The 10,983-nt window shown below is 38.6% G+C and overlaps 3 protein-coding genes across 3 annotated transcripts; all 3 read left to right on the forward strand.

Annotated features, from left to right (window-relative positions):
- Positions 1–958: 958 nt before the first annotated feature.
- On the forward strand, positions 959–4,454 carry LOC144552569 (Subtilase family protein). Its single transcript, XM_078300533.1, has 2 exons — positions 959–1,850; positions 2,469–4,454. The coding sequence occupies exons 1-2, from the start codon at positions 1,144–1,146 to the stop codon at positions 4,141–4,143; spliced, it is 2,382 nt and encodes a 793-aa protein (XP_078156659.1). The 5' UTR covers positions 959–1,143; the 3' UTR covers positions 4,144–4,454.
- A 769-nt stretch (positions 4,455–5,223) lies between these two features.
- On the forward strand, positions 5,224–6,635 carry LOC144553388 (transcription termination factor MTEF18, mitochondrial-like). The gene has a single exon (XM_078301526.1). It carries the CDS (start codon positions 5,270–5,272, stop codon positions 6,443–6,445), a length of 1,176 nt encoding a protein of 391 aa, XP_078157652.1. The 5' UTR covers positions 5,224–5,269; the 3' UTR covers positions 6,446–6,635.
- Positions 6,636–8,582: 1,947 nt separating this feature from the next.
- LOC144552800 (protein DMP5-like) lies at positions 8,583–9,620 on the forward strand. Its single transcript, XM_078300792.1, has 2 exons — positions 8,583–8,865; positions 8,965–9,620. Exons 1-2 carry the CDS (start codon positions 8,725–8,727, stop codon positions 9,544–9,546), a joined length of 723 nt encoding a protein of 240 aa, XP_078156918.1. The 5' UTR covers positions 8,583–8,724; the 3' UTR covers positions 9,547–9,620.
- Positions 9,621–10,983: the final 1,363 nt, after the last annotated feature.

Genomic DNA, 10,983 nt, shown 5'->3' on the forward strand with positions numbered 1-10,983 from the left:
TTTCTTTTACAAATAAAAATTGTTGTGGTGTAACACCGGATTTTTTTCGTTTAGAAATAAAAATTGAAAGACAAGGTATTAGGTAGATTTTGAAAAATAGATAACTCCAACAATTATTATGTTTTAAGAAGCAATCTTTGATCTAGTAGCAAAAACACATATTCTCTGATGTGAAAAGTCATGAGTTTAAAATCTGAATGAGATATTTTCTTATAATAACAAGAGTTTGAAAAAAGTATCGAGTGAGTTAACCTCCCAACTCCTCTCATTATGAAAAAAAATACAGTGTAAACATGGATATATTGTTTATACTGTAGAAAAATTCCGATGCAATAAATTTTACCACCCGATATAAAAAGAATTAGAAAACTTGTTACATCATAGAAATTTTCGGTGCAAATGGTATCCACAAATTTATACCCTAACAATTTTCCGTCATCTATTTTTTGAAAATTTATCCGATTCCTTTACTTTCAAGCAGAAATATATTTTATTTCTAAATAAAAAAATCCCTCAACATCAGGTTCTAACTTCTAACAGTAACAATTTATAATCTCTGAAAATCTCTACAATTTCTAACAATTTCCAGCAATAACAACATATTTATTTTTGAAGTAGGATATTTTAATTTGTTTAAAAAGCAATGTTGACTGATGTCTATATCACAAAATCTCCAGACACAACATGTGAGTAACAAACAAGTGTTATAATAGGGCAAAGAATAATAAACCGGTAGGCATTTAAAATTAAAAAACAGATTGATTATTTATGATTAACAGTGGCTATGTTTCATTAAATCTTCGCCATTTCAATCTGAAATGGAGACTCACTTGTTTCTTTCACATTTGATTCAATTGAGCATATGATATGAGATGTTCAGCAAGATTAACCGGTGAAATCACTTGTAGTTACGAAAACTGGAGAATACAAAGCGTTCCCTGCAACCAGTCTTCTTCTCATATCCTCTGATTGCTCTCCTCTCTCCTGTCTCCTCTGGCAACCCCAACTCTCCACACTCCACACTTCTACTCTACATTAACAGAGCGAGAGACTACCTCAGTCTCTCTCTCTCTCTCGCCAGTCGCCAGTCGCCAGTCGCCAGTCGCCACTTTACCAAACCAACCCTTATCAAAATAAAATAAAATGAAAATCCCCACAGCCACCCTTCTCCTCCTCCTCCTCCTCCCGCTCCTCCATCTCCATTCCCACGCCATCGCCTCCGTCTCCAGTTCTTCCGACAAGAAACACACCTACATAATCCGCGTTGATCGAGATGCCAAACCCTCCATTTTCCCAACCCACACTCACTGGTACGAATCCACCATTCTTTCCTTGTCTCAGACCACTGCCACGTGGCCTCAAGGTGGCCCCCTTATCCACACCTACTCCTCCGTCTTTCACGGTTTCTCGGCCCGTTTAACCCCATCCACTGCTCAAGCACTTCACTCTGTACCCGGCATTGTTGCTGTCATACCCGAGCGGGTCCGTCAACTCGCTACTACCCGCTCCCCGCGCTTCCTGGGCCTCCTCTCGTCGCCTCCATCAGCTATCCTTGCTGACTCGGATTTCGGCTCCGATCTAGTTATTGCAGTTATAGACACCGGCATTTCGCCGGGGCACAGGAGCTTCGCTGACCGGGGTCTTGGACCTGTGCCTACTAAGTGGAAAGGAGCTTGCGTGTCAGGTGCTGGTTTCCCGGCTTCGTCTTGTAACCGCAAGCTTGTTGGTGCGAGATTTTTCTCGGGTGGCTATGAGGCCACGTCTGGTCGGATGAATGAATCAGCCGAGGTGAGGTCTCCACGGGACACTGACGGGCATGGGACCCACACTGCCTCCATTGCTGCTGGAAGGTAAAGAGATCATTGCTCTGTAAATTCTATGGGAAGTTGTTTTCTTTTAGCTAATAAAAACCTGTAATACTGACAACTGAGTGGTGTTTGCCATTTGCAACTATAAACTGGAAATTTGCTTGATGCACCTTAGAACCTGACAAATACTGTATATACACATATCCCTCCATGAAGTTTCAGAAAAATTGGCCGATTGCACCTCTTTTCAGCTCAAGTTTTCATGCTAGTCTTGTTTTACAATTTACAAAAGGTGGTAAAGGAACCTTAAAAAATATTTATTCATATATTAATCAAGATAGCACTCAAATTCTGGGTTTGGTGAAGTTGAGATAAAATGACTACTGTATGAAATATTATTTTTCAAAAGTTCACTTTGTTTGGTGTTGTGCTAATTTGCTATGGATAAACGAGGCATTCTCCTGGAACTATCCTTGCTATTTCTTGTTTTGCCATTACAAAATAAGTTTGGTCCAGCTAAACTCCCCTCTAAACCTCATATATCATTGTTTCATATTTTGCACATGAGAAGGGGTAAAAGTACAGGAAGAAATCATCTGGATTACACAAAGTTTTGTGACATATGATCAAGATAAATTTATGAAAATGTATTCCCAACAGATATGTGTTTCCTGCCGCAACACTCGGCTACGCTCGAGGAGTCGCGTCAGGAATGGCACCAAAAGCACGACTCGCTGCATACAAGGTCTGCTGGACTGGTGGCTGCTTTGACTCAGACATCCTGGCAGCATTTGATTCTGCTGTTTCTGACGGGGTTGATGTTGTCTCTCTCTCTGTTGGTGGGGTCGTGGTCCCATACTATCTCGATGCGATTGCCATCGGTGCATTTTCTGCTACAGAAGCTGGGATTTTCGTATCAGCCTCAGCTGGAAATGGGGGACCCGGTGGCTTGACTGTGACAAATGTGGCACCATGGGTGGCCACAGTTGGTGCCGGCTCAATGGATCGGGATTTCCCTGCAGATGTCAAGCTCGGAGATGGTAGGATCCTTCCTGGAGTGAGTGTCTATGGTGGCCCGAATCTTGAACCCGGTAAGCTTTACCAGTTAGTCTATGCTGGGTCGGGTGGTGGTACAAGTGCAGCAGATGGGTACTCTTCATCTCTTTGCTTGGAGGGTTCGCTTGACCCGACACTGGTCAAGGGTAAAATTGTTGTTTGTGATCGTGGTGTGAATCCTCGGGCTGGTAAGGGTGAAGTGGTACGTAAAGCTGGTGGGATCGGTATGATACTAGCGAATGGGGTTTTTGATGGAGAGGGGCTTGTTGCAGATTGCCATGTCATTCCAGCCACTGCAGTTGGTGCTGCAGCTGGGGACAAACTACGGAAGTATATCGCTTCTGCTAAACCGGGTTCCCCTCCTACTGGTACTATCCTGTTTCGTGGCACCCGTTTAGGCGTTCATCCTGCACCTGTTGTGGCAGCATTCTCAGCACGTGGGCCCAACCCACAATCTCCTGACATACTCAAGCCTGATTTAATTGCACCTGGGCTTAACATTCTTGCCGCGTGGCCCCGTGGGGTGGGACCAGCTGGTATACCAGCTGATACTAGACACACCGAGTTTAACATCCTTTCAGGTACTTCTATGGCATGCCCCCATGTGTCTGGTCTTGTGGCACTACTTAAAGCCGCACACCCTGCATGGACCCCAGCTGCCATAAAATCAGCACTCATGACCACTGCTTATGTGAGAGACAATGCAAATGGCTCCATAGTTGATGAGTCCACTGGATCTGCAGCTGGTGTATTCGATCTCGGATCCGGGCATGTGGACCCACAACGTGCCATGAACCCGGGTTTGGTGTATGATATCTCTGTGCTTGACTACGTGAATTTCTTATGTAACCTGAATTACACGCAACAGAATATACGTACAATCACGAGGCGGCCATTAAATTGTAACTCTGCTAGACGGGCCGGGCACGTGGGCAGCTTGAATTACCCATCATTTGGTTCTTCTTTCATGGTGGATGGTGGTAAAGAGAAATTCAAAGCTCATTTTGTAAGGACAGTGACTAGCGTCAGTGGGGCCGGGGTGTACAAACCAGTTATTATGGCACCCGAGGGGAGTACAGTAAAAGTGGAACCTATGCAACTTGTTTTCCGGCGAATTGGTCAGAAGTTGAGTTACGTGCTGAGGTTAGAGGTGGATCAACCAACAGCAAAAATGGAACCTGGTAGCTCTACTGTTAAGAGCGGTACAGTAACATGGAATGATGGCCGGCATTATGTGAGTAGTCCCATTGTGGTCACAATACAGGCACCTCTCGGGTAGTGTAAGGTTTTTTTTTTTTCTACTTCGTAATTCCCCGAATTATACCTCTTGAGCAGTAAATCAGGGTTTAGGTTTGGGGTTTTTCCTGTTAACAAAGTCTGTAGACGACCTTTTTCTCCGGCGGCTTTCGTATTAGTTGTGTATTTTCAGGTGGGGTATCTAATATAAACCCTTGGTCTTGAGTTGTATAAGAAAAGGGTTTAAACTTGAAGTATATGTAATGTAAGCTATGTATATATTAATGGTTCTTTTGAATGCTTAATAGACGATGAAGTCAATAATGTTTGCATAGCATTATTGGTACAATATAATTCTAGCATTCATGCCGGGTTAATAGTGTTTAACAAGGAACAATATTTCTCTTGCCCGTTAAAATAATCTTTAGCAGGTAATAAAATTACTACTTTCCAGTATATGCTGTGTACCTTTGCTGCTTTGCAATTGCAGATGTACAAAACACCAAACAGAACCTTCTGTTGTTTTTTTTGTCCCAAAAAGTGCTGTTCATTCCATCTAAAAATAAATTATCATAATTGAGAGGGTACACTTGAAAAAAGTTGTAATAGGAATCTAACAGGCTGTCATGGGGTCATGGGGACAGGCGATGAGACTGTGAGAGGGAGTGCAATTGAGAGAGATTTTTGTCTCTTTGGTAATTGGAATGTTGTCACTTGTGAAGGGGAGAAGAATTAATTGAAGGTTCGTTCGTACAGGCATGTTGAAGTTTAACTTGTAGTAAAATATAGAGACAAAGGTCAATGAGTGTTAGGATGAGGCCAAAAATTTAGCAGATTAAAATTTATAATTACTTTAAATAAGCATAATTTCGCAAATTTCTACAGAAAAAATAATTTATATATATTTTTTTTGACGAAATACCAGGAGAATTTTGTACTTTCTTGGGAATTATGACAAATTCATTCATGGGTAAATACATATAATCACATGTTAGAGGCCTGAAAAGGCCCAAAGCCCGTTTTCTGGTGAAGTACATATAGATATAGTATTCACTACCAAGAAATTTCTTACGGCCTTTTAAATTCCTCTCCTCTGAAATTTTATCCGTTGCTGCTTCGTCTCCACTCTCCACCAGCTAGCTAAGCTGCACAGGTTGAGCTCAGTGACCATGTCTATGACTATGACTCTGTTTCTGGGGAGAATTCATTGCCTCCAACTCCATCCATCTCTTCCCCTCAATCGGAGTCCCGCACTTGCCTCCTCCAAAGCTCCCACTCAAGCGTCGCCCCCAAATTCCCACTTAGCTGTAGAGTACCTCGTCCAATCATGCGGTCTTTCCTCCGAAAGGGCACTCAAAGAATCCAAGCATATCCAGCACCTCAAGTCCTTTGATAAACCCAATGCGGTGCTCCGGTTCCTGAGAGAGATTGGTGTAAGTGAGGCGGATATAAAGACTGCCGTGTCTCGGGAAGCTCGCATCCTTTGCTCTCATATGGAGAAGAACTTGAGACCAAACATTGCCAAGCTAAAAGAGCTTGGCTTCTCCATGGAAGACATCTCAGGTATCATTGCCTGCAACCCTTATATTTTTCTGATTAATGTTGTGCCAAAGATCGACTTCTTGATGGAGGTTCTTGGATCAGTAGAGAATCTTTCTGTGATGTTGAAAGCCCCTGGGAGTTCTCTTTTCCGTAGCAACTTGGAAAAAGTGCTAATGCCCAACTTATTTTTCCTTCGGGAACAATGTGGTTTATCTCCTCATCAAATTTACCGGTTAATGAAGTCAGTACCTAGATTAATCTATTCTAGGCCTGATGTTTTGAAAATGAAAGCTCAGATAGCTGACGAATTAGGCATTGCTCGTTCATCAGGGAATTTTGTCAATGCATTAATAATGACCTGCTATCAGAATCAATGCACCATAGATGCAAAGCTAAATAACTTGACAAGTATGGGGTTTTCACAAGAGGAGGTAGCACTTATGGTTAGAAAAGCCCCTACGTTGTTTGGGCTCCCAGAGAAGCTGGTAGGCAACAAAATGGAGTACCTCATAAATGAAGCCGGTTGTGATAAGATTGATGTGGTGAAATATCCAGCTTTACTGTCATACAGCTTGGAGAACAGGCTGATTCCCCGGAACATTGTTAGAAAGCTTCTCATGTCAAAAGGACTTGTTGGGGAAAATATAAAATTTCCTAATTTTATTCAGCTAAGTGAGGAGAATTTTCTGAAGAAGTTTGTTCTACAATATGAACATGCTATTCCTGGTCTCCATCAAGCATATGTTGATGCTTCTACTGGGAAAATTGGGGGTGTTGAATCATTTAAGAGCATCTTAAGTTGACTTTCATGCAGGCTTAGATACTGCATTTTAGATTTCATTGGATTAGATTTTTCGATTACCTTTTTTTTATTCTTTTTGAGAGGGCATTGTATACAATTCTAGCGGTAATGCCGTGCCGGGTTAATAGTGTTCAACAAGGAACAATATTTCTTTTGCCCAAAAAATATACTTTAGCACGTAATACAATTACTGTCTTGTATATGTTGCATACCTTTGGATATGTACAAAAGCACCCATGAAAGAATCTAACAGGATTTCTTGGGGACAGGTGGTGAGAGCGAGGGGAAGTGCAATGGAAAGTGGATGCGGGTTTGTGACAGAGTTTTGTTTTTCTCTTTGGTCAACTTGTGAAGGAGAGAATTAAAGATTTGATTGTACTGGAATGTTAAATTTAACATGCACTTAAATATAGAGACAAGGTCAACGAGTGTTGAGCATTGAAAACGAGGACAACTAGAAAGGAATTGAAAAACATAAAAAATTTACATCCCTATCATGACTTGATGAACAAAGAAACTGAATGAGAAGCATCATGAAATGTGCATCCACGGTACTACCTTACAATGCTTAACCATACCTCAGCCTTTTTTGTTATCTGTAAATACTGAAGTTTTTTATGGCTGTTTTTCTCTCCCATCAGTTCTCCAGGTTTAGGTGTGTATGAATGTTTTTAATGTTTGTATGTGGGAATCCATTATGCTTTCTACTGGTACCAATACATCGTGAAACTACTGGTACAGTACTAGATGGAATCTATGGGTTAGATATGTGGTACCCTATATATAGTTGATTTTGTATGTGTTTGTATGCTTTATTAGCAGGGCTCTCTCTTGGGACGGAGCTAGAATTGTCACAGGATGAGGCAACAATTTTAGGAGATTTAATTTTATAAATATTTTAAGAGTGTTAAAATGCCCTGTTATTTTTGTATTCCAATCATGCCTCATATTCTTATTTTTTATTTAAAATTCCAAACTGTCAATTTGAACCGTTCAAAATGATATAGATATTAAAATAAACTAGTCACTGTGGGACGGTCTCAATTCAAAACTCAAAAGATTGAGTTACTTTAGGGGATCCGGACCCGAGGAGGGCAAGGATTAATTTAGATTGACACATGAACATGAACATGAACATGAACCAACTATTGCCATTGTGCCTTTCACTTAGAAGGGCAAGGCCTTGACCCTCAACCCGGCTCATATTGCTATTAAAAGTTAGGACAAACTTCTCTTTTCTAATTTAATTTCCATTGTTAGACGTATATGGTTATGTTATAATTTATTTATAAATAGTTTTAACTGTTTAGTACGATTATATATGGTTACACTCTTTTTATGTATATGCACATGCATATTGAATTATTGATTCTACTATAGTTTCTATTTTTGTATATATATATATATATATATATGTAATTAATGACAATTAATGTAATGTAATTATTTAATGTATGTATGGATATAGATAGCTCAACGTGTCCCACTAACTCTAACTATTCAGTCCATATAATTATATTCCATTCTATCTCTCTACCAAATTTTAATTTATTTTTATTAGAAAAAGTTCTTCCAAATTTGCATTCAAGAATCCTGACCTAAAAAAAGGCTTACCTTGCCCTTGCCCTTGCTGTTTTTTTCTTTTTTAGTTTAAACCGGTAGGCAAATTTATTAATACCAGAAAATTAATGGAGTAAAAACAGTATTACCAGAATAAGAGAAACTGGATGCATATTCGGATTCAACCTAACTAGTAACTAGTTTTACCAGAAAAATAGTAGTATTTCCAGTAATTACCTAATTAACTACCCCACCCATGATTAAAAACGTCTAATAATAAAAGCATACATGAAAAACTAAATTACCCTTGCTGCAACCGCTGTGTTGTTTTCTAATTCAATACCTGTATTTGGAACACAGCTAGATTCAGTTGCATATCGAGTTGACTTGTATGGTATTTGCAAAGCTTGCTTAACCTGCTCTTACCAGTGCTAATTTCTCTAGTTAAATTAAACTAAAAGAAGCAGTTAAAATTCCACACCATAACTAATAACTTCCTCCTTGAGCTGATTCTCCTGTTGTGCGCGCAAAGCAGGATTAACCCTTGCTGTTTTCATATATATAAATATCTTTACATTCTATATATCCATGTGTCCTCATATATACACTAATTAAACAGAATTCATCATCTATCTCTTACAACCCCAGCCTTCCCTCTCTAGATCTCTTTACAAGATCCTTGTATTAATTTCTCTTAATTACTTGCTAGGTAGCTAAGCTATGGGTGATTCAATATTAATGGCATCATCCTCTCCAGCAATCCAAGTGGTCGAAAACCAACGAAAAATAGAGCTCAATGGCCATGACCTTGAACGCGGCACGACTTCAAACCAAGAGACTCCACCTCCTAACACACGAAAGGTAACTGTATATATTGATTAATTTGTTCTTTAGTATTAACATTGGACTTGTATGTATGTAATTAAGCATGTGTGTATATATATATATATATATTTATAGGCATTTTCTGTTCCTACAAATCCAACTCCGCTATTGATGGCGGAGAAAACATTATCAAGCACGGCCAACCTGGCGCAGCTGCTGCCAACAGGGACGGTTCTCGCCTTTGAGGCTCTTTCATCATCATTCACTGACAACGGCAAATGCTACATGTCAAACAAGTTTTTGACAGCCCTGCTCATCTACTTTTGTCTCCTCTCTTGCGTCATTTTCACCTTCACCGACAGCCTGGTGGGCCAGGACAGCAAGCTCTACTATGGCATTGCCACCTTCAAGGGCTTTTATGTCTTCAACTTCTCTGGCACTGATGAAGAGGCTGCCGGCATCTTCCACGACCTAAAGAGGCTGAGGATCAGGGCCGTTGATTTTATGCATGCCATCTTCTCGTCCTTCGTGTTCCTCGGCGTGGCTTTTAGTGATTCAGGAGTTCAGATGTGCTACTTCCCCAGTGCCGACCCCAACGTGAAGCAGATGCTCATCAATTTGCCGCTCGGAGCCGCTTTCTTGGCCAGCTTTGTCTTCGTCATCTTCCCGACCACACGAAAGGGTATCGGCTACACCAATAGCACTCACCAGTCATGATTTAACAAATCCTCACCGTCCATATATTAATTCATATATGTACATCATTGATTAGTCCTGAATTATATTGTTAGATTAATGCAAAGCAAAGCATTCTTTTTGTTAAATTGAATTTCCTACCTGTTTCAAATTCAACTAAGCTAGAGAGATAATTCATAAAGACAGAGGCAATACAATGGCATAGTTATTTTTGGTAATAAATTTATACAATGGTGTAGTTAATTGTTTTTCTTTTCTTTACTGTTTTTTCTTTTAATATAATGGCTTCAACTTCGACCCAAAAAATAATAAATTAAAAAACGTAAATCAATTGTGCTGATTAATATATGTTGCTACTCTTCTAAACATGGGGATATTTATAATATAATTCCTCCTGTACAAAATCAATCAAGCATGCATGCATGACTTGACTTGTTCATCAACCAAAAGAATCATATTTTATAAGATTAATATATGGATAAAATATATCAAGCATATAAAGTTGGATTTTAAAATTTAAAACTTTGTTTTTGAATATTGTCAAAATAATCAAAATAAATTAGTCAAGTATATAATCTCCTCTTTCAAATTATTGCCTTGCAAGAAAGCATCTAAGTTACCTTATTTTCCATTTTATTCTCTTTCATAATATAATTCTAAATTTTGAATATTATTTCTGTCCATATGGAATAATTAATTCCAATAAAAGTTTTCAATTCTTTTCTGACGAACAAAACTTGTTGATCCTTATTTGGCCAAAAATTGGAGAGCATTAATTTTTGGTTTAATTAAAGATTAAAATAGATAGGCTAATTAAGGACAATTAGAAAAACAAAAAATAATAATGAGAGCAAGCTGAATATTCGTTTGTTTTAGAAAAAAATAAAGAGTCTTCTTCCTAGTACTCCGGGTCATGCATGCATGTCATTCTCGAATGATTGTGTAAATCTAAATTAATTATACCAATTAAAAACCTTATTTAATTTGAGTCGTGCATGCCAAGTCCAGCGCAGCATGTTTGAACTTCATTAAACTTTCTGGGAATATTTCTCAGAGAGAAGAAGAATATTCTCACAAGTAATTAGACCTTTCCACTATTGGTGGAGTGTACACAAATTAAAATTAGAAAAAAAACAAAATGAAGAATTGACTGTTACATCCTTCAAAAAGTACAAATTTGCATGTTCTCCTTTTAAAATCTATAATATCATATTTATCCTAATTATAAATTAAAATTGCTAACATTATTTACACAGTTCATCGATCATCTTCTATATATAATTATATATTAATTCTCAATCCATCATCCTTTTAAATTCATAATTTTTATTTTGTCCTTATCAAATTGAAAAAAAAATATATATACTTGCTCATTACACAAGTCCAACAGATTAAATCATAATGATTAGACAAATTAAACATTATTCTTATTGTCACGTAACAAAATTACACAAGTAT

This window comes from Carex rostrata, chromosome 4 (assembly GCF_964058835.1).
Source record: "Carex rostrata chromosome 4, lpCarRost1.2, whole genome shotgun sequence".
In the NCBI taxonomy this organism is placed as follows: Eukaryota; Viridiplantae; Streptophyta; class Magnoliopsida; order Poales; family Cyperaceae; genus Carex; species Carex rostrata.

Excerpts from the sequence above, each read along its gene's own strand:
- LOC144552569 (XM_078300533.1), top strand. The coding sequence starts at position 1,144 with ATGAAAATCCCCACAGCCACCCTTCTCCTCCTCCTCCTCCTCCCGCTC. Across the intron at positions 1,851-2,468 it reads GCCTCCATTGCTGCTGGAAG|ATATGTGTTTCCTGCCGCAA; the intron begins GTAAAGAGATCA and ends TATTCCCAACAG.
- LOC144553388 (XM_078301526.1), top strand. The coding sequence starts at position 5,270 with ATGTCTATGACTATGACTCTGTTTCTGGGGAGAATTCATTGCCTCCAA.
- LOC144552800 (XM_078300792.1), top strand. The coding sequence starts at position 8,725 with ATGGGTGATTCAATATTAATGGCATCATCCTCTCCAGCAATCCAAGTG. Across the intron at positions 8,866-8,964 it reads CACCTCCTAACACACGAAAG|GCATTTTCTGTTCCTACAAA; the intron begins GTAACTGTATAT and ends ATATATTTATAG.